This window comes from Manis pentadactyla, chromosome 4, assembly GCF_030020395.1.
Source record: "Manis pentadactyla isolate mManPen7 chromosome 4, mManPen7.hap1, whole genome shotgun sequence".
In the NCBI taxonomy this organism is placed as follows: Eukaryota; Metazoa; Chordata; class Mammalia; order Pholidota; family Manidae; genus Manis; species Manis pentadactyla.
This window is the reverse complement of record NC_080022.1, coordinates 150,835,741-150,859,363: the sequence shown is the minus strand read 5'-3', so window position 1 is coordinate 150,859,363 and position 23,623 is coordinate 150,835,741. Positions and strand designations below refer to the sequence as shown.

General features: G+C 50.2%; 3 protein-coding genes and 1 pseudogene across 9 annotated transcripts in view; 3 read left to right on the top strand and 1 right to left on the bottom strand.

Annotated features, from left to right (window-relative positions):
• The first annotated feature begins 225 nt into the window (after window positions 1–225).
• FNDC8 (fibronectin type III domain containing 8) lies at window positions 226–8,616 on the top strand. Its single transcript, XM_036911007.2, has 4 exons — window positions 226–520; window positions 5,819–6,188; window positions 7,654–7,887; window positions 8,459–8,616. The coding sequence occupies exons 1-4, from the start codon at window positions 279–281 to the stop codon at window positions 8,609–8,611; spliced, it is 999 nt and encodes a 332-aa protein (XP_036766902.2). The 5' UTR covers window positions 226–278; the 3' UTR covers window positions 8,612–8,616.
• A 112-nt stretch (window positions 8,617–8,728) lies between these two features.
• NLE1 (notchless homolog 1) lies at window positions 8,729–17,303 on the bottom strand. Of its 4 annotated transcripts, none has more exons than XM_036911004.2 (13): window positions 17,232–17,303; window positions 16,954–17,097; window positions 15,759–15,976; window positions 15,105–15,184; window positions 14,215–14,291; window positions 13,989–14,086; window positions 13,456–13,648; window positions 12,806–12,941; window positions 12,621–12,667; window positions 11,095–11,297; window positions 9,880–10,039; window positions 9,703–9,773; window positions 8,729–9,067 (listed from the first exon to the last, which is right to left on the bottom strand). In XM_036911004.2, exons 1-13 carry the CDS (start codon window positions 17,253–17,255, stop codon window positions 9,055–9,057), a joined length of 1,464 nt encoding a protein of 487 aa, XP_036766899.2. In that variant the 5' UTR covers window positions 17,256–17,303; the 3' UTR covers window positions 8,729–9,054. The 4 variants fall into 4 exon arrangements, with proteins under 4 accessions (XP_036766899.2, XP_057357174.1, XP_036766901.2 ...); XM_057501191.1 differs by having other exon boundaries at window positions 17,226–17,270; XM_036911006.2 differs by lacking the exons at window positions 13,989–14,086; window positions 14,215–14,291; window positions 16,954–17,097; window positions 17,232–17,303 and having other exon boundaries at window positions 15,759–15,918.
• On the top strand, window positions 11,565–12,042 carry LOC118925293 (60S ribosomal protein L21-like; annotated as a pseudogene).
• Window positions 17,304–20,445: 3,142 nt separating the features above from the next.
• Window positions 20,446–23,623, top strand: part of UNC45B (unc-45 myosin chaperone B) — a 28,276-nt gene continuing 25,098 nt past the window's right edge. The window contains exons 1-4 of one of the 4 annotated variants that reach the window (XM_036911001.2): window positions 20,446–20,576; window positions 21,154–21,327; window positions 21,854–21,890; window positions 23,044–23,219. In XM_036911001.2, the coding sequence (XP_036766896.2) occupies window positions 21,154–21,327; window positions 21,854–21,890; window positions 23,044–23,219 (387 nt within the window). In that variant the 5' untranslated portion in view covers window positions 20,446–20,576. Of the gene's footprint in view, window positions 20,577–20,733; window positions 20,942–21,153; window positions 21,328–21,853; window positions 21,891–23,043; window positions 23,220–23,623 lie in introns of those variants that run through there. The other 3 variants (XM_036911000.2, XM_057501186.1, XM_036910999.2) reach the window with 3 other exon arrangements.

The window sequence follows — 23,623 nt, the reverse complement described above, 5'->3', positions numbered from 1 at the left end:
CAATCTGGGAGTGGCCCAGGGGTGATGTGTCCTGTTCCTTGGCTCTACCCCACTCCTGACAGGGGCCCTGAGCAGCAGCAGCCCCAGACCAAGGAGGAGGCTGGCCCCTGATTGTTACTCTGTGATGATTATGAAGTCAGTTCATTGCACCCCAATCCCACCCAAACTAAGGGTGGGTCCCCTGCCCCCAATCCCACCCAAACTAAGGGTGGGTCCCTTGGGTCCCCTGCCCCCAGTACCCAGTTTCTCTCTACTTCCTGTCAGCTTGGCTGTCCTGCATGGTGATGGGCTATGGTCCCAAACTTAGCCAGATGGCGTCAGAGGCACTCTGTAAAGTGGGAGATGGGGAGGAGGCCATGCTGAAGAAGGAAACTCTCCACGTTTTGAATGCACTCAATCAAATGTCGAAGCCCTTTCCCAACGCCAAGTCTATGAACAGGACTGTCACTGCCAAAGGACTCCCACTTTCTTCAAGGAGCAGTTTGGTTAACTTCCTGGAGGAAGATACCATCGACCTACTGTAAGACAGTCCAGGCCTTTCCTTCTTTGTAAGGTTGGAGCTGGGGGTGGGGAGAGGGGCTTGAAGAGGCCGTGCTTCCTTGACCTGTCCCAGCCAGAACCCTGGAGTCCCAGGGAACAACACCCATGCACGCTGTGCCAATTCCTGACCCTGAATCAGTTCTGCAAGGCATGTAGGCCTCCCTTTCAGGAGGCCTTCTGGGATTAGCCAGAGAAATTTTGGCCGTGTTCCCCATCCAGTTACTCCCCATGCACACCCCTGCCCCATTCCACTCCCCTGTGGCTCCTCTTCCTCAATCCCCCCTTTTGGTGCCTTTGCCTGCCTGATTGTTCTCCCCCAACTGCCTGCCTTCAGGTCTGAAGGTTTACTGAAGGTTTACTGTTCCTGTTCCTCCTCAGTGATACTGGGCTCCCTTCACTTCATTCTACAGCTCTGAACACAGCTCTTTGCAAGGTGTCTGACCCAGTGTTAAGTTCTAGGAATGCAGGTTTGGAAAGCACAGCCCCTGCCTTCAAGGAGCCCCCTGGGTGGGGGTGGGGGGATGTTTCAGGGGCTGTCCAGGAAGAATCGAGAGTACAGCATCTGTGCTGTGACAGGACACCTTGAGGAACCAGAGGGGGCTTAGTATAGCTTGGGAGGGAGTGCAGTTAAGGGAGGCTTCTTGGAGGTGATATCTGAGCTGACTCTCTTGGGAAGGGAAGGAGTTAGCTAGCAAAGGGGTGATGATACAGGTTGATGTGGGCTGAGGGAATTACCTGCAGAGTAGCTTCATGGGTGTGTGACCTGTGCAGCCCCACACAGCCCCACACATAGAAGGGCTCTGTATTTAATGTTCTGCTATCACTGTCTTGAAATGCTTAATAATTTTTGAAGAGGCCCCATGAACAATGTAGCTGGTCCTGATTATGGGATATGGTGAAATCCCATATGGGATATGGGATATGGGTCCTGAAAAGGGATATGGTGTCCATTCCTTAAGAGACCTGTAAGTAAGCATGGCTACAGGGATAGATGCTTATAGGCAACTTCGTGATATGGTTGGAAAGTCTTGGGTTAGGAGTCCAAGTCCAAATCCAAGTTATACCACTTAGACATATGGCCATAGACAAGTTAATTAAGATCAGGGACTCCCAGTCCTTTGCATGGGGCTAACACCCATCCAGCAGGGCTGTTAGAAGATCAGAAAGTTTTTGTCCAGCACGTAGCCCATTGCCTACCTGCCTTCCATGCCCACTTCAGCACTGGTGTCTATAGCAAATCTGATTCATCAGGACAATATGACATATAAATGACATCAATACTCAGACTCTTCAGCCTACAAAGGACCTTGGTGGGGGAATTAACTATTCCAAATATCCACTAAGGCTGGCATAGGATGTTTGGGCTGATGAGGAATTCTCAGGAGGTTGATGGGGGACCAGAGCTCATGGAGGAAAAAATTTTGTCCATTAATCAACCATGAGGCCAGAGGTGGCCTGGAGTAAGGGATCCAGGGGTGTCTGTTACTGAACATGTCCGCGGCAGCCAGGGGAGATGGGAGCTGCATAGCATGGGGAAGGCATAGGGCCCCAGAAGTCCGGGTTCTACTTCCAGCTCTGTCACAACTCACCATGTGACCTTGTTAAGGTGTTTAACCCCCAAAGGCTCTGTGACTACTCTTTCTAGACCACTGCTCTTCAGACTACAGGTAGTAGTAACCTATGAATGGGTCAGGAACTCATTCTAGTTAGCAAGGACCAGTATTATAAAAACAAAGTAAGAGAAAATTCCAGAGCACATCACGCATAAATCACTGGTTTGTGAAACATGTTTTAGTTTTATGTGTATGTATGAGTATGCTAGGTGGCCATGGAATATGTATTTCTTTCTTTGGGTCAAGTTAAAAAAAGATTTGAAAACCAAACTTTTTGTATTCTGCACTTCATCGGTAAAAAAATTTTAAATAGTGGAGAAACATGTACTAAGTTTTTCTCTGTAATAGCCAAGGATTGCTAACAATCCAAATATCTACAAAATGCAAAACCACACAACAGTTAAAATAGCTGACCCCGAGCTCCCATGTATCAATACAGATGAATCTAGAAAACATGTTGATGAAAAAGCAAGCTGCTGACAGGTATTGAATACCATTTATTTATATAAAAATTTTAAATATGCAAAGTAGATGTTGCTTGGGAAGAACATACATATATAACAAATCTGTAACAACACACATGTAATAATAAACAAATGTTAAAATGTACTGTACTGGTTATCTCTGGGAGGATGAAGAGTGAGGCGGGGGAGAGAATTGTGCAGGGAGTTTTAGTTTGTACTGATGAGGCTTTAGTTCTGAGACTGGATGGTGGCTAAATGGAAGCATAAAATAGTTTTTCCTCACTTTATCATATGCTCATTTTTTTTCCATTTTTGAGATATAACTGATGTACATACAGCATTACATTAGTTTAAGATATGCACCATAATTATTTGATATGTGTATATACTGCATTAAGTTAAGATCCATCACCACACAGTTACAAGTTTTTTTGTCATAGAACTTTTAGGATCTATTCTTTTAATAGCTGTCAAATACACATACAGTATTATAAACTAGTCACCATGCTGTACATTACATCCCCATTAATATATTGGTATCTTTGTATATGTCTAAAATTTTTATAATTTAACAAAATTAGAATGGAAGAAGAGAGTTTTGAGCAGTCACCCCAAATATGTATATTTACATTTTATATTACTGTTAATTTTACATGCTATATAGTTAAATGTTATAGAATCTGTATAAATTGGTAATCGTTAGGAAATCCGGCAGGCTGGTGGGTTAGATTCCTCACCTCCAGGCTATTGGTAAAATCGGGCAAAGAGACGCCCAGGAGAAAAAGAGCGCGGGCTCCCAGCTCAGGAAAATAGCAAGTGGGCAGGTAGCATCGGGGCAGAACTGGACTGTGCGGGGTCCTTAGAGGCCAGTCCTGGTCAGTGCCACTCTCAGGGCTATGGTGCGGGCAGAGCTCTGGGTGATCCCATCTCCTTTGAGCTCTTTTCCCTTGCTACCTGGAGCTGATTTATGTGGAAACATGCCTTGCCCTTGTACCTGGAGGAACTGGAGACAGTGGATTTGACCTTTAGCGGTGGTCATCTACCTAGTGTCCATAGTGGTTGCTGTTCCCCTATGTGTGTGGGAATTACAGAAACTGGAGGTTGGAATCCAGACCAAGGCTTGGTTTATTGCTGTTATCTTTTTGCCGTTGACCATACCTATATCACCCTGGGGGATACTGCAACATTTAGTGCATTATACACAACCTGAACTACAGAAACCAATAATAAGGATTCTTTGGATGGTACCCATATACAGTTTAGATACAGGATAGCTTTGAAATATCCTAGCATTGCAATATATGTGGATACCTGCAGAGAATGTTATGAAGCTTATGCCATTTACAACTTTATGGGATTTCTTACCAATTATCTAACCAGTGTCCAAATCTGGTATTAACCTTTGAAGCCAAAGATCAGCAGAAACATTTCCCCCCTTTATGTTGCTGTCCACCATGGACTATAGAAGTATTGCTCTTCAGGTGCAAACTGGGTGTATTGCAGTACACAGCTGTCAGACCATTCGCCACCATTGCTGCTTTAATATGTGAGCTGCTTGATATATATGATGAAGGAAACTTTAGCTTTTCAAATGGTTGGATATACTTGGTTATAATAATATGTCACAATTATTTGCCATGTACTGTCTTCTGCTGTTTTATAAAATCCTGAAGGAAGAACTGAGTCCAATCTAACCGGTTGGCTGATTTATGTAAAGCTGGTGGTTTTTGTTTCTTTTTGGCAAGCAGTAGTTACTGCTTTGTTGGTAAAAGTTGGCGTTATTTCTGAAAAGCATACATGGGAATGGCAAACTGTAGAAGCTGTGGCTACAGGACTCCAGGACTTCATTATTTGTATTGAGATGTTCCTTGCTGCTATTGCTCATCACTACACCTTCTCGTCTAAACCGTTATGTCCAAGAAGCAGAAGAGGGTTCATGCTTTGATTCCTTTCTTGCCATGTGGGATGCTTCAGATATTAGGGATGATATTTCTGAACAAGTAAGGCATGTTGGAAAGGACTGTCATGGGACTCCTAGGAAAAAATTTTTTCCTGAGGATAAAAATCAAAGTGAACATACAAGCTTGTTATCAACATCATCACAAGATGCAATCTCTGTTCCTCTTCTGTGTCACTGTCACCCATGGATCACTACCAAGGGTTTGGACACACTGTGACTCCCCAGACTACACCTACTACAGCTAATTTATCTGATGAAATATGTAATGACACTACAGGAGAGAAAAAAGAACGATCAGATCAATCCATTGCCTCCTGAACAGTGCAAAGCAAACTACTAATACAATGTTGTTTCATTACCTGGTATCCCATTGCTCAGGATTTTGTGCTTGGGACAAGCCATAAAAAAATGGAAAATTTCAACACAAAGCAAAAGCCAAGTACAATCACTGGATTTATGTAACTTGAGTTTTGTATATCACAAATAATAAGTCTGAATATCCTAGACCTAGATTGATTTCTTAGCATCAGAGTATTATATACTCAAATGGTAGAAGAAGACTACTAAATGTTCCTGATTGGGAAATTGCTTTATCAAGAGGGTGGACATTAAAAAAAAAAAGGAATGCTTTCTACCACTGCTGCATGAATTTAATGCTCTGGATTTAGCAGAAAGTATAATTGAGAAATATGAATTAGTGGAACTTAATCATGTGCCATAAATGCTTACCTGATAATTACTTCTCTATTTCTTAATTGGATATCTTCAATAAATAAGAATTTATCATTTAAAAAATTGGTAATCATTAAACATTAAATTGTAAATAAGTATCAATAAAGCTTCATTTATTATTTTAGATACTTTTAGATACTTTTCTATATCCCAGTAGATTGTTATGGTCATTTCCAGGGGTGTTTGCACTTCACTTTAGACGTAGGACTTAAAAGAGTTGTAGCAGTGTTTCTCAAATTGCGGGTCCCAGAATACTTGCATGAGGCATCTGTAGCAGCTTCTCCAGTACCATCCCAGCTCAGGGGTCAACGGACCACGAATCTGCATGTTCCATTAGTAAGTACCCTGGTAGGTCTGATGAACTGCTACTGAGCAATAAGGATGTTCTGAGCTATTCAGAAGCAGCTGGGGATGCTGGTCAGGCCAAGGACTGTCCTCTGGAAGCTTCCAGGCTGCAGGGCTGGGATGGCCTCCTTCATCTAGCTCACCTGTCTCCCCTCCCACTCCAGGAAGCCGATGCCAACGGAGGATTCCAAATGCAGCTCTGACGACACCAGCATCGCCCCCAGCTCATTCACTTTGTCGAATCCCATCAAACTGGTCGTGACCCAACCCAGCAGCAGCTTCTTTGCAGGGATGCTGGAAGGCGAGCTGGACAAACTCAGCATCTCCTCAGTGGCTGAGAACATAGTAAAGAGGGACCTGGCGGTCCACCCCCAGCAATCCAAGCCCCAAATTGCTCCTGGCGGCCTGCTGGACCTTGACAACCCTGATGTGAACGCAGACACCTCCTCAACACCCTCGGAGTCCTCTGTGACCATGGAATTGCCAGAGGCCCCCTTCATCTATGAACACACAGTCAGCAATTCCACAGCTGTGGTGCGTTTCCTGCCTCATGCATTCAGCAAAGGCTTAGGGGCCACCCCCAACGTGCCAGGCCCTGAGCTGAGCTCCAGGGGGAGTATGAAGAAGCCTACCTACCACCTGCATCCTGACCTCAAGTGCATGGGTTAGGAAAGAGGGCATGTCTGCAAAGAACCCCAGTACAAGCCTGAAAGGGCTCAATGCTTTAACTAGAGTTCAGACCAAGTCCCACCAGGTATTCAGAGGGAAAGAAACATTACTCTCAGGTGCAGAAAGAAGCTTGGTGGCCTTGGTAACATTTGGCTGGGACACAGAGGTAGGATCTAAACATCTAGTAATGGGAAAAAGGCATTTCATGGAAGGGCTGATACAAGTAAAGGCTCACGGGTGGTAACATGTGGGGGAAACACCCAGGTCCTAATCCAAGGCCTCTCACTTTCACGCGCCTGCAGATCTGATAATCTTTTTGAAAATGAGTCCTGGGCCTCATCCCTAGAGGTTCTGATTCAGGTCTGGGGTGGGGCCTGAGAATTTACGCAAAATTCCAGGTGGCGCAGTAGCCCACGGACCACATGCTGAGTAGCACCCTCTTAGGGTACATGAAGGGCAACAGAGGGGGAAGTTAGTCAGTCTGGGTCATCTTCCAGAGGTCCTCCAATGTTAGGCCACTTTATAGATTTTTCTGTCAACAACAGGGAACAGCTCTTTGCAAATATCAGGCAGTGGATGCAGTCTGAGTTGTATTTTAGGAAGAGGAATCTGGAAGTCCCATTGTTGGCTGGCCTAGAGGAGCGTTTCTCAAAGCGTGGTTCCCAGACCACCAGCAGCATTAGCATATGGCAGCTTGTTAAAAATGTAAATTCTTTTTCCCTCCCTTCCACCTTCCCCCTAAGGAATCAGAAACTGTGGAGAGGGGCTGTTTCACACATCCTCCAGGGTATTCCAACACAAACCAGAGAAGCACCGGTCTAGATGGAGGAGAAACTGGAAATGGGAGATCGGAGAGGAGACAGCAGGGCCGGGGATCTATTGTTATAAACACCCCTGGAGACCCAGGCTAGTCCTGGCAACCAGTGGTGTATAAAGTGTATGGGCTCTGGAACTACTGGTTTGCACTTTGGCTCTGTCACTTAATTGCTGTGTGACCATGAGCCAGCCACTTGTTCTCTCTGAACCTGTAACCCCATCAGCAATGAACAAGGAGGATAAGATGATCTCTTAAGGTCCCACTCAAAATGACTGTGGAGCAAAGGCATACTCTGAGGTGGGTGGGGCTGCCCAGGCAGAGTAGCATATGCACAGGCTGGTGGTCCCACATCTAGCACTAGAAGGCTTTACACCTCCCACCAGCCGTGCCTCAGCTCCATCCCTCCAGGGCAGGGGGCGGGAGAGGGCATTCTGACCCATGGGAGTCAGCAGGGAATGAGGGGAGGACAGGTCAGACCAGGGCTGAGGAAGCCTGGGGGCTCTCTTCCTTTAGATTTCCTGGACCTATGCCTTCAGCAAGCAGCAGGTCAGCATCTACCAGCTCCTGTTGCAGGAGGCAGACAAGACAAGAGACAAGCTGCCCAAAGCAAAAAATCACCGCTGGGTCTTCAACGAGATTTTGGGCACCACTGTCAAGCTGATGGAGCTGAAGGCTGACACAAGTTACTGCGTCACCATCCGTGCAGCCAACACAGCTGGGGTGGGGAAGTGGTGCAAGCCCTACAGAGTGAGCCCTGGGAGAAGAGGGGCCCTAGGGGTCAGGGAGAGAAGTCTGAATCAGGGGCTTTGGAGGCTGGGAACCCCTATAGCCCCTGCTGGCTTCCCTTCTGCCTGGGCAAATGAGCATCTATTCCACACTGCTTTCTTCTGGGAGGTTTAAGGGTTAAACCCCTCTGGGAATGCAAACTAACATACTTGTCTTTTTCTCTGTAGTGTTCACATTCCAAAGTTATTGGCCTTTGGGGTTCTTCACCTTAGTACCAATGACTGTGGGTGGGCGAGGAAGTCAAGAGCATTGAGGGAAACAGAGGAGAGGCTAAAGTGGGACAGAAAAGGGAACAGGTTGGAGTGGGCAGGGGTTTGGGGGAAGCAGCCCAAGGGCAGACGGCCCTGAGGCTGGAAACCTCACAGAACTGGGGAGGCGTGGGTTTGAATCAGGCCTCTGTACCTGTTTCTGGTGTCAACACAGGTTGGTAAGGTTAAGATCACATTTACCAAACAAACAAGGGGTGGCAGAGACAAAGGTGAGCCAGGGTCAGGCCTAGGAAGGAATTCTGAGGGGTTTTGTTTTGTTTCAGTTTGCAACCGTGGCCACTGACTTGAAGAGCTTCCCCGAGAACAACCCCATCCAGATCACAGTACGGCGCAAGGAACCCCAGCGGAAAACTGTGTCCATCGGGCTGGAGGAGATATGGAGGCTGGAAGACCTGGAATACCGATTTCTCTACTAAGGGGGAGCATCCCAGGAAGCCCCTCACCTGTCTTCAGTTGCAGCCCAGGGTCCTCACTGACTTAGCAGTCTTTCGTTGAGCCCTGGGATTCTAGCGTAAAGAATTATAATCTGCACACACAAAAAATAAGTGATTTATTTGGTCACAGAATCTGACCCTGGACGGAGACGGCATTTAGGAAAGCAGGGGTGGCAGCAGGGGTCCAGTGTCTGCCTGGCCTCCCACCACCCCTGCTGGGCCACCGAAGTATGGAGTGACGGCCAAGGGCTGAGCTCAGGGACAATCTCCCATGCCCTTTGACCTTCGGCGCCGTCCAAGGGGTCTTCCCAAGGAGAGCAGGCCATGCTTGTTCTCAGGGTCACACCCTGGCCTTTGGTTTCTGTCAGGGAAGGCCGCTGGCAGAGGCGGAATCCAGAAGGGAGTTACAGAGAACTGGGGATTTCTCATCTCCTCCATCTGTGCAGAAGGGGAGGGAACCGGATGGGGAATTTACCTCAGGAAAGGGAGGTTGCCATATAATCCCAGGAGCCCACAGAAGGAAGGGCGGGGGAGCTTGTGATTCACCCTCAGTCACCAAGAGCTACCATCTCTGCTCTAGCAACCCAAGCTCAGGCTAAGTACCCATCACCTGCCCTAGCCAGGACCACATCCCAGGGCCTGACTCTGGGATGCCCATCAAGGTAGTACAATGACAAACAGTGACAATACAAGTATACAATGCCTCAGGTTCCAAAGTGTGTTCACTTCCTATCTTGGATTATCCTGTCTACTGAGTCTGGTAACACCTAGGAGACAGGTGAGCCAAACACTTCAAGACTGCAGAGTCAGAGCCAGAACCAGGATTTGGAGGAAGTCTTAGGACTCCAAAATCCAGTGCTCCAAGAACTACTGCCTCACGCTAGAAGGCCCCTGGACTCGCCTTCTGGGGGTCTCCCATATCCCTCCTGCCTGCCTGCTGAGAACCTAGCTCCATGCACCACCTGGGCACCCAGAGAGCCCTCAGAATCCTGTCCCAGAAGGGAAGGTCACAGAGTGGCCGTCTGAAGGGTGGGAGAGCCCAGAACACCGACCACCACCTCTCTCAAACTCACATCCGGAGACATTTGTCTTTCCCACCACTTGCCACTCTCTGGCCGTCTGGGCTCCAGTCGACAGCATAGACCTAAATGGAGGGCATGGGGCGGAAGGGTAGGGCAGTGAGGAGGCTGAAGGTAGGAAAGCCAGGCTTCAATTCCACTCCCGCTTCCGCTCACAAGGGTCGGCTGTACCTCATCCGCGTGGCCTGGCAAGTCTGTGGCCAGCTTCTGGGCCTTCACATCCCACACCTTCAAGGTGCTGTCACTGCTGCCAGTGACCAGGAGCCGGCTGTCGGCTGACCACGCGATCTGGTACACGGCAGCCACATGGCCACGCAGGGAAGCCAGGTACCTGGGCCAAGGGAGGATGACAATGGATACGAGATCTCCAAACATGTCTGAAAGGTCCTCTATGCCCACAGCAGTGGCTTTAAACCTTGGCTGTACATTAGAATCACTTGGGAACTTTTACAATATCTCACTGCGTGGTCCCCTCCCCAGACCAGTTTAATCATTACCCATCATTAAGATTTTGAAAAACTTCTCCAAATAAGTTGCTTCCTGGCCTCTCGCCAGGCCTCCATACCTGCAGGGCTCTGCACGCCTTAGACTCCACTGCAGCCACCTGCTTGGCCCATGACCTGACATGCCCTCAACGTAACAGCTGCTTGCTGACAGGCGGCATGGAGTAAGAGAGTGACAGGCCCTCTGGAACTTTCAGGTCAATACAGACTAGCTGTGTCCACTGGGACACGTCATCAAGCCTCTCTGAGACGCTCTCATCTTAAAAAGGAAGGGGATGACTTATTCAAAGGGCTGCTGTGTGTAAGTACACAGTGACTGACTCAAAGGTGCCCCTTCAGCCCCAACAAGGGTTTTCCTTGGCCCTTTCTCTTCTCCAAGAGAGAAGAAAATCTAATTAACCCCAAGGGCATTGTGCCCCACTATACCACTGCTTCTCAGATTTTAAAGGCCACCAGAGTATCTGCTGACTTAAAATGCAGATTCTGATTCACAAGGTTTGGGGTGGGAGCTCAAGGTTCCGCATTTCCATCAAGCTCCTAGGTGATGTGGCTGCCACTGGTCTGTGGACCACACCATGGGGAGGGCCAGACAACAACTCTACCCCAAACCCACTTCTCTGGCCCTTGGCCAGCTTTGAGATTATTTCTCTCCTTCGACAGGAAATGAACTAGCATTTTTAGTGCCTACTTAGTGCTGGTCCTCAAAATATACCATCTCGTTTAACCCTTATAACAATGCTGAGATGTAGGGGATCTGCATGTCACACAGAGGAAACAGAAGCTTGAAAAATCCAAATACTAGCCAAGGCCACGCAACTACTATGTGGCAGAGCCCAGCTCCTTCCAGAGGATCCGTGACCCCCGCGCACACACCCCCACTCACTTGCCCGTCCGGCCATCCCACAGCTTGATGGACTTGTCAAAGGAGGCGCTGGCAATGATGCGGGAGTCAGGGGAGAAGAACACCTGGTTGATGAGCGCCTGGTGTCCTGTCATCCGTGCATGGGGCTTCTTGTCCTCGGCTGGGGACCACAGGAATAAGGTGAAGTCGTCCGAGCCAGACGCCAGCCTCTCTGGGCCCTGGCCCTGGGGGAGGCAGAGGGCACACTGTGCTGGACATGGTCTCAGAGAGGAGAGCCCGACCTCGGTGCCACATACACACTGCTGACTACAGACCACGGGATGAGGAGAGGTGAGGCCTGGGCAAGCCTCTAGCTCACATGGGGCCCCAGGCAAGTCACTTTTCCCAAAAGGAAACTGCATACACAGAATGATTTCTGAGATATATAATTACATGAAAAAGCAAAGTACACTGTTTTGGCCAGAACCGCCATCTTGCAGTAAATTGCCAAAATGACCAACACAAAGGGAAAGAGGATAGGCACCACTATATGTTTTCTAGACCTTTTAGAAAACACAGAGTTGTTCCTTTGGCCATATACATGCAATTCTACAAGAAAGGTGATATAGTAGACATCGAGGGAATAGGCACTGTTCAAAAGGAATGGCCCACAAATGTTACCACAGCAAATCTGGAAGTCTACAGTGTTACCCAGCACACTGTTAGCATCGCTGTAAACAAACAAGTAAAGAGCAAGATTCTTGCAAAGAGAATTAATGTACATATCTAGCATATCAAGCACTCCAAGAGCCACATTAGCTTCTGGAAGCATGTGAAGGAAGATGAGAGAAAAAGAAGGAAGTTGAAGGGAAAGACACTGGGGTTCCACTGAGGCGCCAGCCCACCCCACCCAGAGAGGCATGCTCTGTGAGGACAGATGGAAAGGGGCCGGAGCTGCTGGAACCCACTCCCTATGAGCTCATGGCTTGACAGGTGTAAAAAATAAATAAATAAAAGACCTCTGGATTGTGAAGAAAAAGAGAAACCAAAGTGCAGAATGGTGTGTTAAAAAGCGAAAGGGTTTTTTCCATGTGGGTTTGTATACATATGCACATATGTGTTTTGTATATAATGTTCACATATGTCTATGTGTATATATGAAGTCTCTGGAAGGAGACACAGGATACTGGTGGCACTGGATGCTTCCAGAAGAAATGGACAGCTGTCTGACAGAGATGGGAAATTTTTTCTATTTACCTTCTACATTTTTGTGTTCTTTGTACCTTAGACCATGGGACTATGTTACTTACATTAGATAAGAGAGACAGAGACACACCTTGGGAAGGCAATAAGTAGATAAGCAAATAAATAAAACAAAATGAAATAAAGTGATCCCCAGCACATTAAGATTTTAGTATTATAAACTAGGATCATCAAGAACAACTTTCTGGAAAAAGTACATTCTGAGCTGGGGCTAGCAGGGAGGGGCCTGAGTAGGCAGAGCGTTTTAGGCAAGAGTAGAGGAAGAGGACAGACGCTGGGGATGCTGGCGGCTGGCACACACTCACCCGCACGAGGCTGTAGCGGCCCAGAGCCCTCTCCTTCAACTCCTGCACTGTGGCCGGTACGGGAGGGGAGAGGAGATGGGGAACAAGGCCGATTAGAAAATCCAGCCCAAACAGCAAACATCCCCCAGCCTAGGTCCAACTCACACATTAAGCTAGAGAACTGGCTCTGTCTCCCGCTCACTCACAGGACCCTTGGAGGTCTTGGGCATTGACGGAGGCCTCGGCTGGCTCGAAGGCCCCTGTGCGCAGGGCGTAGTCAGTGCTGAGTGCCATGGTGTTCACCCAGTGGCCATGGCCTTGCAGAGTCCGGCACAGCACACCCTAGGGCGGAGGGAGACAGGTCAGACACATTCATAGAACACTCTCCTCCCTGGAGAACCTGCACTCCCAGATGAATCACAGAAGACAGAGCACAGGACTCAGAATCAGGACCTGCACTCACTGTGACCACAATCACATCACCTCTCCGGGTGAAAGTCTCTCCTCATTTATAAAAGGAGAGCACCAGCCCAGATCAATGTTTCTAAAAGTATGTTTCATGGAAGGGAAGTTAAAAATGTCAGAATAAAAGGGCTCCATCAAGTTAAGTGTGGGATATGGCAGACTCTATAAAGCTAAACAGGCTTCCTGCACAGCAATCTCCAGACTCTGACCTCACACACAGACACCGGAACCTGCGCCATATACAGTGCCAACCACAGGACCCCTCGTATCCACAGCACCTCCCTGACCTGGCTCCCAGGACCCTTTCTCAAAACCCTGGTCAACATTCCTTCAAGCATGTCCATGGCCTGACATTTAGCCAGGCTGTTTTCTGCACCTTCCCACCTCTTACATCATGAGCTCTCCAGACTTTGATGGTGCGGTCCTGGGAGGCAGAGTAGAGAAGCCCTTCCCCTCCCCATCGGAGACAGGTGACTGACTGCGTGTGCCCAGTGAGGATGCGCTCACAGTGGCCTGCAGTTGTGTCCCAGACCCGCACGCTGCCGTCCTTGGAGCTGCTGGCCATGTAGCGGCACTCGGGGTTCCTGGAGAGAAGGGAAGCATGACTTCACTTCCAACCTGGCAATGTCTGTCTTCCCATGGCACATTCCCATTCACAGCTCAAAGGTCAGGGACAATTTCTCCACAGCTTCCTGAACCCAAGATCCAGCGGCTTTGCAAGGTGGCTCTTGGGCCCCATGATGGGCAAGCCTCTCTCAAACCACAGTGCAGGCGTGGAAGACCTTCCCCACTGCTTGCCACTCTGTCACTCTTAGCCAGGCTGCCCACCTCACTGCCTGATGTAAAGCTCCTCTACATCAAGCAGTGGAGGGGGCCAGCTTCGAACCTCTGGCTCCTCATTCACCCCAGGTTTGTGTCACTTACACATGGAGGGGCTCCCAGCTCAGGCCCGTGATCCACTTGCTGTGGCCGGCGAGGGTCCTGCCCACCTGCTTCCCTGTGCTTGGGTCCCACAGGAGAATCTGAAGGACAGAAGCTCACCCAATAACCCTCCCCGAGCTGTCCCTGTCCCCACCAAAGGTCCCTCGTGCCCACCCATCCCTCCCTGAAGACCTGAGTCCCTGCCTTAGTTACCCTGATCACTGTCTACCTGGCCATTCTTGCAGCCTGAGGCCAGCTTCTTGCCGTCTGGGGACCAGGATATGCTAAGGACCCAGTGTCTGTGTCCTAAGAAAGCAGGGAGGGAGAAAGGAGGGACCACATCTGTCTTTAACCCCAGAGCCCAGCAATGCCCGACACATGGCAGGAACTCCTTAACTTGTCACTGAACAAATGAACAATCGAACCAAAGAAGAGATGAGGCTTTCTAGGCAAAGGGAAAATCCACCCCAAGTGCTCAAGCCATGCATCTTGCTGCACAGATACTACTGCCACTTTCTAATAATTCCTTATGTAATCCATGGTACAAAGTGTGTTTTTACACATCATCCCTTATAATTCTCATAACAGCTCTAACATATGGAGCAAAGCAAGAATTATCATCCTATTTCAGATGAGAAAACTGAAGCTCACAAAGGGAACAAGCCCTACACACACAAGGTCATCCAGCTAGTGTGTGGTCCCTAGGCCACAGCATCAATACCACCTGTGAACTTGAAATGCACACTCTCAGGCCACACCCCAGACCAAGGAGACAAAAGTTCGGAGTGGGACCCAGCAACCTCTATTTTAACAGGCCCTCCTCTAATACACACTCAAGTTTGAGAACCACTGTGGTAGAAGCTGGATTTAAGCCATGTTCTCCCCTAGCCACTAGCCAGTCAGCAGCCCCAAGCCTATACTGACTCTGGTACAGGGTCTGCTTGCTTGTAAGTAGCTGGCTGGGCTCAAGGGTGCAGTCTCTTCGTAGGAACAGGCAGTCGCTAACTGGACGTTAAGAGGTTGAAATCTGCTCTGAGTCTCCTCAGGAACTAAAGAGTCGAGCAAATCACCCACACACCACTGCCTTAAGACCTCTTAATCAGCTAATTGCATACTGACCCTGGCATGTGAAATGCGGTGTCTCAGTGCTTAGATCCCAGAAGCGCACAGTGGTGTCTCCAGAGCCACTGGCCAGGTACCTGGGGAAAAAAGAGAGACTGGCTGATTTCTGCAGTGGGGTTGGGGAGGCATAGAGCCCACCCCAAAACAATGTATGTGTGCACCTCTGCTATCTAGTCCATTGTCTTCTGGGCATAGAATCTGGGACAGCACTTTTCTCTCTCCCCTTAGAAGGATAAGTATAACATTGATGCCATCTGGGAGAAGACCCCAGGAGGCCTATTCTCATCTTCCTTCCTGAAATGAATGGCCACAGCTATAACCACATTTAGAGCTTTTCATTATCCTCATAGGATTGTAAGAAGCAAATAAAGCCTGTTTCCCACATGACACATTAACTCAGAAAGGGTACATGACCTGCCCAGGTCACAGAGCTAGAGAGGGGCAGAGCTGGGCTTGAAGCTCAGATTTCCTGAGATCAAGTCCAGAAAGGGCTCTTTCAAGTCCCGAAAGTTCCGTGGCCTTTGGGGACCAAACCCCACCAGGGAAGTCCCTTAGCCCAGAGTTCAAGTCTATGGGTGATGAGGCACTCTCCCCACCCTAGGCAGAGGCACCACCCCCTCACCTCCTCCCCAGTTCTGCAGCCATCCTTACTTTCCTGTGGGGCTGAAGGACACGGAAATGACTGCCTCACTGTGACCCTCCAAGGAGCTGGTGCAGCGGGTCACAGCACGGACTCTGAAGATAGCCTGTGGCTGGTAGACGATGTCGATAACCTTCTCTGTCTCCACTGCCTGGGCCTCCAGGGTCCTCCCCAGCGAGGAGACGATCTCAGCATCGTGGATGTAAAAAGCCAGTGGCAGGGGATCCTCCTGGAGGGCAATGACAGAGGGCAACACCCCCATCAAAGAAAGGATGGGCAGGAGATGCCTCCATCAGACACTCCCCACTAAGCTGTGGGCAGGTGATGCTTTTCAAACATTCTGCTTGGGATAATCGCATCACGTCCATTGAGCAAGACCTTTTTGATCCTGGAGGAGCAACTGTAGAACACTCACAACAACCCTGGGAAGCAGGCATTAACATTCTCACTTGACAGAGTAAAAAAACTGAGGCTTAGAACAACTAAGTTATTAGCCCAATGTCCTATTGCTAATGACTAATTCAGATACTTTAGCGTTCTTCAGAATGAAAAACTAAAGTCTAGGATTAGGGTTAGCATATAGCATTATGCAGCATTTTCTAAACTACCACACCATGCTATATAAAGTATAAGAAGTATCCATCCAAAAAGCTGGTTGGAAAAGCAGAATCTCTGCTTCACTCCAGAGTTGGCTGTCTTAAATCTAGGGTGGAGTCAAGGTACTGCATTTTTAAACCCCTTCGCCCTCCCCCAAGAGAGGGCAGCATTTTGATAAGCACTGGCTTACAAGAGCGTGGGACTTGAATCTGAATCCGGGTTCCAATTCCAAATCTACCGCCTACTGTTGGAGCACCTTACAAATAATTTAATGCCTCGGACCACACTGTGAAATGGGGACGTTAATGAGGGGCTGTGGCGAGGCATCAATTTGACAATGCACCCCTCGTGTTTAAAACACTGTCTCCACAGCTGGATCCCGAAGGTGGAGTGTAAAGTGCGCTCACATTGATTACATCTTCTGACCCTCTCCCCGGAATAGGTGGCACTGCCAAGGACGCACGCCAGGGTGTAGGTCACCCACTGTCGGTAGGTAGTGGGGGTCCCTGAACCCCAGATCTTCGCTCTCCCGATCCCCTGTAGGCCGGACCAGGCCAGCGCCGCCTGCCCACCCCAGAGAGATGCTGGGCCGTCCGGCCCGCCGCTCACCTGGGCCAGCAGCGCGTTGCACACGAGCTGAAGCTTGTCCGGAGTGATGTCCACGGGCACGTCGAGTGGGGAGCCCAGCAGCTGCCCGCCCTCATCCTGGAACTGCACGAGCAGCCGCTGCACGTCGCTCGCCGCCGCCTCATCCTGCGAGCGCAAGCGCAGCGGACGTCAGCCACGCCGCCCCAGCCGGGGGACCCCGCTTCCGCTGCCCCCTAGCCCCGGAGACCCCGGCCCGAACGCCCGGCCGCGGCGCGTCCGCCCCACTCACGCACACCCACCGCGGCCGCCACCGTCGCCGCCATGCCGCGTCCCCACGTGGAGGGGGGAGACTCCGGCGGGACGGAGCGCCGCCCCGCGGTGGGGCGGAGCCACAGCGCGCGACCTCGCCCTCTGGCGTGGCGGAGGGGACGCGTCGCCCCGCGGGAGGCCTGCGGCCTTAGGCGTGGGCTTGCTTTGTACCCATCCCCTGCGACGGACGGGTCAGTTTGGAAGGGTCTCCGCCTCCACTTTCAGTCCCTCTGTTAAGTCTCTGCAAGTGCATTGCAGGATACAAGGGGCTTTTTGTCTCTTCAGAACAGGGAATCTTGCCCCACTTTATAGGTGGGGAAATCGAGGCTCTGAGAGGTCACTTGATCTTCCTCAAAGATCACAGAGAGAGGAAATGGCAGAAGGCTGAGTGTGCTCAGCTCCTGGCAGCAGCACTGCTGCAGGGGTGTCTTACAAAGCCAGAGCCTACTGGGGTGAAGGCAGAAATTATTATTATTTTTTAAACGGGTCAAATCAAGTAATAGTATCTGAGCACAAAAACAAAAACTGTATACAGTTTTCAACACTGTAAAGCAATAACAGTAATAATGACAATGACAGCAATGTGTCAGGCATTTTTCTAAGAGTTTTACACATACAAATTTTATCCTCACAACAACCCATTTCTTCACACGTTCCAGGAGAGGTGCTGAAGCAGAGGTCCATCAGCTCTCCTCTCCTTCATAGCTCACATATGGGCCGTCTTGAGCTCTGATGATTCTGCCTCGTTAACCTGTCTTGAGTCTGTTAATCTGCATCTCCACTCCCACACATTGGTCACACAGTGGCCAGGGTTTCCTACACAGCCTCTTCACTCGCCTCACTGTTCCACTCTTGCCTCCTCCCAGGCATTCTCTGCACTGCATCCAAGATGATGTTTTCAAACCAAGAATCTGCTCTATTATTCTCCACCCTAAAACCCTACAATGGCTCCCATCACATGCAGGAAAAAAAATCAAACTCCTTATAATGATCCATGCAACCGTCCATACCTCTCCAGCCACTCCTCTCTCTTTAAGATCAAATCCTTCTGGCTTTCTCTAGCTCTCTCCAGGCATGAGCCTTCCTGCACCAGGGCTTTTGCACATGCAGTTTTCTTTGGCTAGAACTCTTAGGAACTGAGTGGTGTCTTCCCCAATTTCATATATTGGGACCCTAACCCCTGACTGTGACTGTATTTGGGGATTGAGCTGAAAAAGGAATAAAGATTAAATGAGGTCATTAAGGGTGGGACCCTAATCCAATAGGACTGGTGTCCTCATAAGAGGAGGAAGAGACACCAAAGAGCTCTGTGTCTCTGCGCTCACACAGAGGCTGTATGAAGACACAGAGAAGGTGGCTATCTACAAGCCAGGAAGAGAAGTCTCATCAGAAACCAGCTCTGACCTTAGACTTCTAGTCTCCAGCACTGTGAAAAAATATACTTCAATTATTTAGGCCACCCAGTCTGTGGTATTTATTGCAGCCTGAGCAAAGTAAGACAGGAACAGTTCCTCATTCTTCAGGTTCTGTCTTAAATATGAGTTCATTCATTCATTCAACAACAGTCTGTGCCCGACATTGTTCTAGGAGCACTGCATGTAGTACCTCCCTTAATCATTTTACTCAGGGAACCTGCCTCTGAAAGGAGGTCATGATTCCCGGTTACCTGTTTTCAAAACATCCCAGTATTTTCAAAGCATCCCAATTCATATTTAGAAATTGAAGATCTATAGAATTCTTTAATTTCATTCATTCACTCAGCAAATATTATTGACCACCTACTACCACCCAGTGTGACAGGCACTGAGAAAAACACTGCAGCAGGAAAAGCATACGTGCTTCCAATATCATTCACAGTTCCTGGCACATAGTAGATACTTAAGAAATGATCATGGAATGAACTACTAAATTGGGATTTGAATCTAGGATCCCTTGGACCTAGAGTCAGAGAACTCCATTCTCTGCCAATGGCAGGATCCTTTATCATATTACCTCATTGCTGCAGAGAACTTGCTCCTCAAAAGGCCCCAGAGTTTATGACACCACGTGGGCAGGGAATCCATCTATCCATTCATTCATTTATGTATTCAGTCAACAAACATGCATCAGACAAATATACATCAGAGGTGGGTCTTGTGTCCAGCAGGGCAGTAGAACTTATCTGAGGTCATAGCTGTGTGCCTAAGGTCACAGAGCAAGTTGCAGAATCTAGTGTGGCTTTATGCCATGTATGCTTTTCCTGCAGTGTTTTTCTCAGTCCTGGTCAGGTAAGTTTGAAGATATCTGTGGGGAGAGGGCAGAATGGTGGTGAGGGAAGCAAAGCATCAGCGTGAAGACACCATTCAGTCATCCATCATTCATTCAAGAAACATGCATTGGACACAGAATCGGCTGAATTCTATGCCAAGGGAAGTCAAACTGCGTGGGATGCTGCCCTTGGCCTCAGGGAGGGAGGTCACATCCAAGCATGGAGACACTGAAAGGCGGGGAGCCTGGAGCTCCAGACCTCTCACTGAAAGGCGAGAGAGTTCTGAGTCCAAATAGGGACCAGCCCATAGGTTTGCCTCAGGAACCCTCAGTCCTCAGATGGGGAGAAACAAATACTGCCCTGGCTGGGACCCTCTCTGGTGGTAAATACATAGTTCTTGTCCCCAGAAGACCCCCTTCTGATGAGGGAGACTCAGCTTGTCCCAGGGGTAGTCCCTGTCAGGTAGAAGGTACAGTCCTCGGTCTTGGGCAATTCCCAGACTGCCCCCGCTCTTGCCCTAGGAGAGGACTGCAGTCTGGTGGGGGAGAGACAGAGCCCATCCTCGGGAGCTCCCAGTCTGATGGGGAAGGTAAGCTGAATGTATCCACTTCATACAGATGGGGAGGAGCAGAAGACCTGCAGACTGGAAAATAGAACCCACTTACACTCAACTGAGTTAGCAAGTGTGTCGGTGTTTCTGAAAAGGAAGGACATTTCAACAAGTGAATGCCAGAGGAGTAGGGAAGTTGTGGACAAGTGGAATAGGGAAAGGAATTTCTCTCCCCTCTTGCTTCTCCCCTCCAGAAGGGCATTTCTGGAAGTCTCCATTTGGTTCTGGATAAGGGCAGCTGCTCTGTGTGTCTAAGTCTGTCAGCCCCTCAGCTGTCACTCTGCTCCCAAAATAGCAGAGGTTGTGGGAGGGAGAGGAGGTTGTTTATCTGGGATGGAGGTAGAGAAGGGGCATTATAGCTGTGCCTAGGGAGGGGAGTCTGCTTGGGGACTCCTGTCCCTTCTGGATCTTCCTCTTACTCTGTGGATGAGTGCCTGAGCCCCCAGGACTTCCCCTGAGCTGGGTGCTGGGGTAGAGGTTAGTCACCACCCCCACGTGGTAGTGACTGTCCAGTGTGGGGAGGGGAAGGACCCTGAGTATCAGTGACAGACTCTGGGGCACCTGTGCCTGTGGCCAAATATGGCCTGGAGCCAGTGGCAGGGCTGATAAAGTCTCCTGGGTGGGGGCTGGGAGGGGCAGACCCAGGCTTGCTGGCTGGGGGTTGACTCGGGCACTCAGAGGAGCGGCATCACAGGAGGACCCTGAACACACCGTTCTCGTGAGAACGTGAGCCTGCCTGGGGTGTTCTTTGCACTGGGGCAGGAGAAAGGATTCTGAGAACTTTTAAGGCTTGCAATGGCATGGTGGCTTCACCCGCCCAGATGGGAGGGACAGAGAGTGAGGTATGGGGACTGAGACCCCGCTCTACCGCGCTCTTCTCCCAGCAATTGCGATACTGCCCTTCTGGGTAGTGGTTTGGGGATGCAGGCTGTGGGGCCCTTCCAGGCAGAAGCCTCACCTTCTGTCCTGGTGGGAGGGGAGCCTGGAGCTCCAGACCTCAGCCCTGGGCCTGGAATGAGGGGCTGGCCGGCTGCAGCCGCTCCTGTCCCGACAGATGGCAGAGGCAGAAGCAGAAGCAGTGCAGCTGAAGGAGGAAGGGAACCGGCATTTCCAGCTCCAGGACTACAAGGCTGCAGCAAAGAGCTACAGTCAGGCCCTGAAGCTGACCAAGGACAAGGCCCTGCTGGCCACGCTCTATCGGAACCGGGCGGCCTGCAGCCTGAGAACGGTCTGGGGCAGGGCGGGAGGAGAGGGATGCAGGGGTGCGAGGCTGCACCCCCCACCGCACCCCACCTCGGCTTGATAGGCATCATCCATGTCCCAGCCCTCTCATCTCAGCCCCTCAGATGGGAGACAGCGCCTCCTTTCCTGGACCCACCCCTCCAGGAGATAGAAATTCCTGCGGAGGGAAATCAGCCTCACGGGAGCTGGCGTCACGTGGGGGGCTTGTCATGTGCTGTTCCTTGGCCCCTTGCTCGCAGCTCTGGGAGGCAGCTGCTGCTGTCACGCCCATGCTGCAGGTCAGGGTCAAGGCTCAGGACTCAGTAACCTGCCCACGATCTCCCGGGAGCAGAGCCTGCAGCCAAACCCGAGTTTACCCGCTGCCAAAGCTCATCCACTTTTCCATGCCGGTGTGGGGCCCTCCCCGGGCAGCCGACTGCCCCCCAGGCCTCCCTCCCCTCCCCACGGCCCCTCCGGGCCGTCTCTGCATTGGGCTGACATTAACTCTGCTGCTTCTCCTTCCCATTTCTCAGGAGAGCTACGTGCAGGCAGCTTCAGATGCCTCGAGAGGTGAGCCCCCTCATTCTGACCTTGCCCCTCCACCCCTGCCGTGTCCCTGTTTTGTCCCCTCCTGATACACGCAGGACTCACAGATTGTCTGAGCTCCATCCCTGGCACTGCAGGTGAGGCCCCAGGTGTACCGTCCTTGTGCGAAAGGAGGGCTCCAGAAAAACCCTGCCTAGGTCACAGTTTTACATGTTAAGTATGTTGGGGAAGCTGCTTTTCTGAAAAGGATGCTTCCAGAAATCCCTTTGTCCTAACGACATACCCTCTTTGTTATGAATTAGGATGTGCTCATCCTGGGGCTCCTCAGAACCAGGGCACCAGCCCGGGCTGCTCTGCCGGGTCCGGGCTTCCGGAGGGAAAGAGGGAGGCACGAGCCCATCCCAGAGACACGGGAAATAAACATCAGTCAGTGCTGGCAATGGAGTGCCTCGAGTTCTGGGAGAATTTAGGCTTAAGTGCATAATCATAATAGGAAGACTTCCCTTGGCTGCATTTTTGGGGGTATAATATGCAGAAGGAAGGGGGCTCTGTACTCAGGTCTGTGTTGGGTTTTGATCTGATCACCATAGTTTTAGGAGAAACACTCCGGAGTGAGTTCAGAAGGGCGGGAACCAGCTGGACGGGGGTTGGAAATACATCCTGTGAAGAGCAGTTGAGGGAAATGGCAATATTTAGCTCAGAGAAGGCAACTCCCAGGTGGGACTGAGAGCTGCCTTCAAATACCTAAAAGGCTGTCACAGGAAGGATTGATTTCATCTCAGAGGCTCCGAGGCTAGACTAAGGATAAAAGGACAGAGTTACAGGGAGATACATTTCAGGTAGGAAGAGGGAAGGGCGTTCTGATGTTGCTGCATGGCTACCTTGAGAAGGAGGGAGCTCCCCACTGCTGGAGGTATGCAAGCACCAGTTGGATGAGCTCTTGGCTGAGACCATCATGTAGCAGAGACTGAAGCATCAGGAGTTGTACAAGATGATCTTTAAGCTCCCTTCCAGCCCTGAGGCTATGATTCTTACTGCCTCCTTGGCAAAGGGGAACCTTGGCCAGATAGTCTACATAGGGGCACACAGAAGCCCTGGAGCTGGGCACAGTGGCAGGAGAGGGAGAAAGGTGGTCTGCAGCCTGGCCCCCTGAGGCCCTGCCGGTCTCCCTTGCTAGCCATCGACATCAGCTCCTCAGACATCAAGGCTCTGTATCGACGATGCCAGGCCCTAGAGCACCTGGGGAAGTTGGACCTGGCCTTCAAGGATGTACAGCGCTGTGTCACCCTCGAACCACGGAACCAGAGCTTCCAGGAGACGCTGAGGAGGCTCAACACCACCATCCAGGAGAAAGTGAGTTGGGCCCCTACCCACAAGCCTTGGCTACTTCCCTCCCATTCCTAGTTGGGACAAGTTAGAGAAGCTAGACATCAGGGCAGGGCTAGCATATGACTCAAGCAGAAGCCACAGACCAGCCGAGCAGGTGTGTCCCATGTGTGAGTGATCGGAGATGCTGTGATGTTTGTTCCAGGATGCAAGCCAGCCAGGACTAGAAAAAACGTCTTTCCATTCCAGATGGAAGCTTTAAAAAAATTGTAACTCAGAGTGTATGCACCATGATTTTCCTTTCTTTCTAGGACAAAGGCAGCAGGAGATCCCTGGTTTGAGGGGAGGGTATTACTGGAGGATAGAGAGCCAAGAGGAAAAGGGAGAGTGAGGCTGGGGAATAACTTGGACTAGAGGGGAGGAACCCTGCA

Bases quoted from the DNA above. Each gene is read 5' to 3' on its own strand.
- NLE1 (XM_057501191.1), bottom strand. From the start codon at position 17,255: ATGGCGGCGACGGTGGCGGCCGCGGTGGGT. The intron at 11,298-12,620 runs GTGAGTGTGTGC...TGCCTCCCCCAG, and splicing joins GCCGCTACAGCCTCGTGCGG to GGCCAGGGCCCAGAGAGGCT. The intron at 10,040-11,094 runs GTGAGTGGGGGT...CCCTTGGCCCAG, and splicing joins TGGGATGGCCGGACGGGCAA to GTACCTGGCTTCCCTGCGTG.
- FNDC8 (XM_036911007.2), top strand. From the start codon at position 279: ATGGTGATGGGCTATGGTCCCAAACTTAGCCAGATGGCGTCAGAGGCA. The intron at 521-5,818 runs GTAAGACAGTCC...CTCCCACTCCAG, and splicing joins GAAGATACCATCGACCTACT to GAAGCCGATGCCAACGGAGG. The intron at 7,888-8,458 runs GTGAGCCCTGGG...GTTTTGTTTCAG, and splicing joins AGTGGTGCAAGCCCTACAGA to TTTGCAACCGTGGCCACTGA.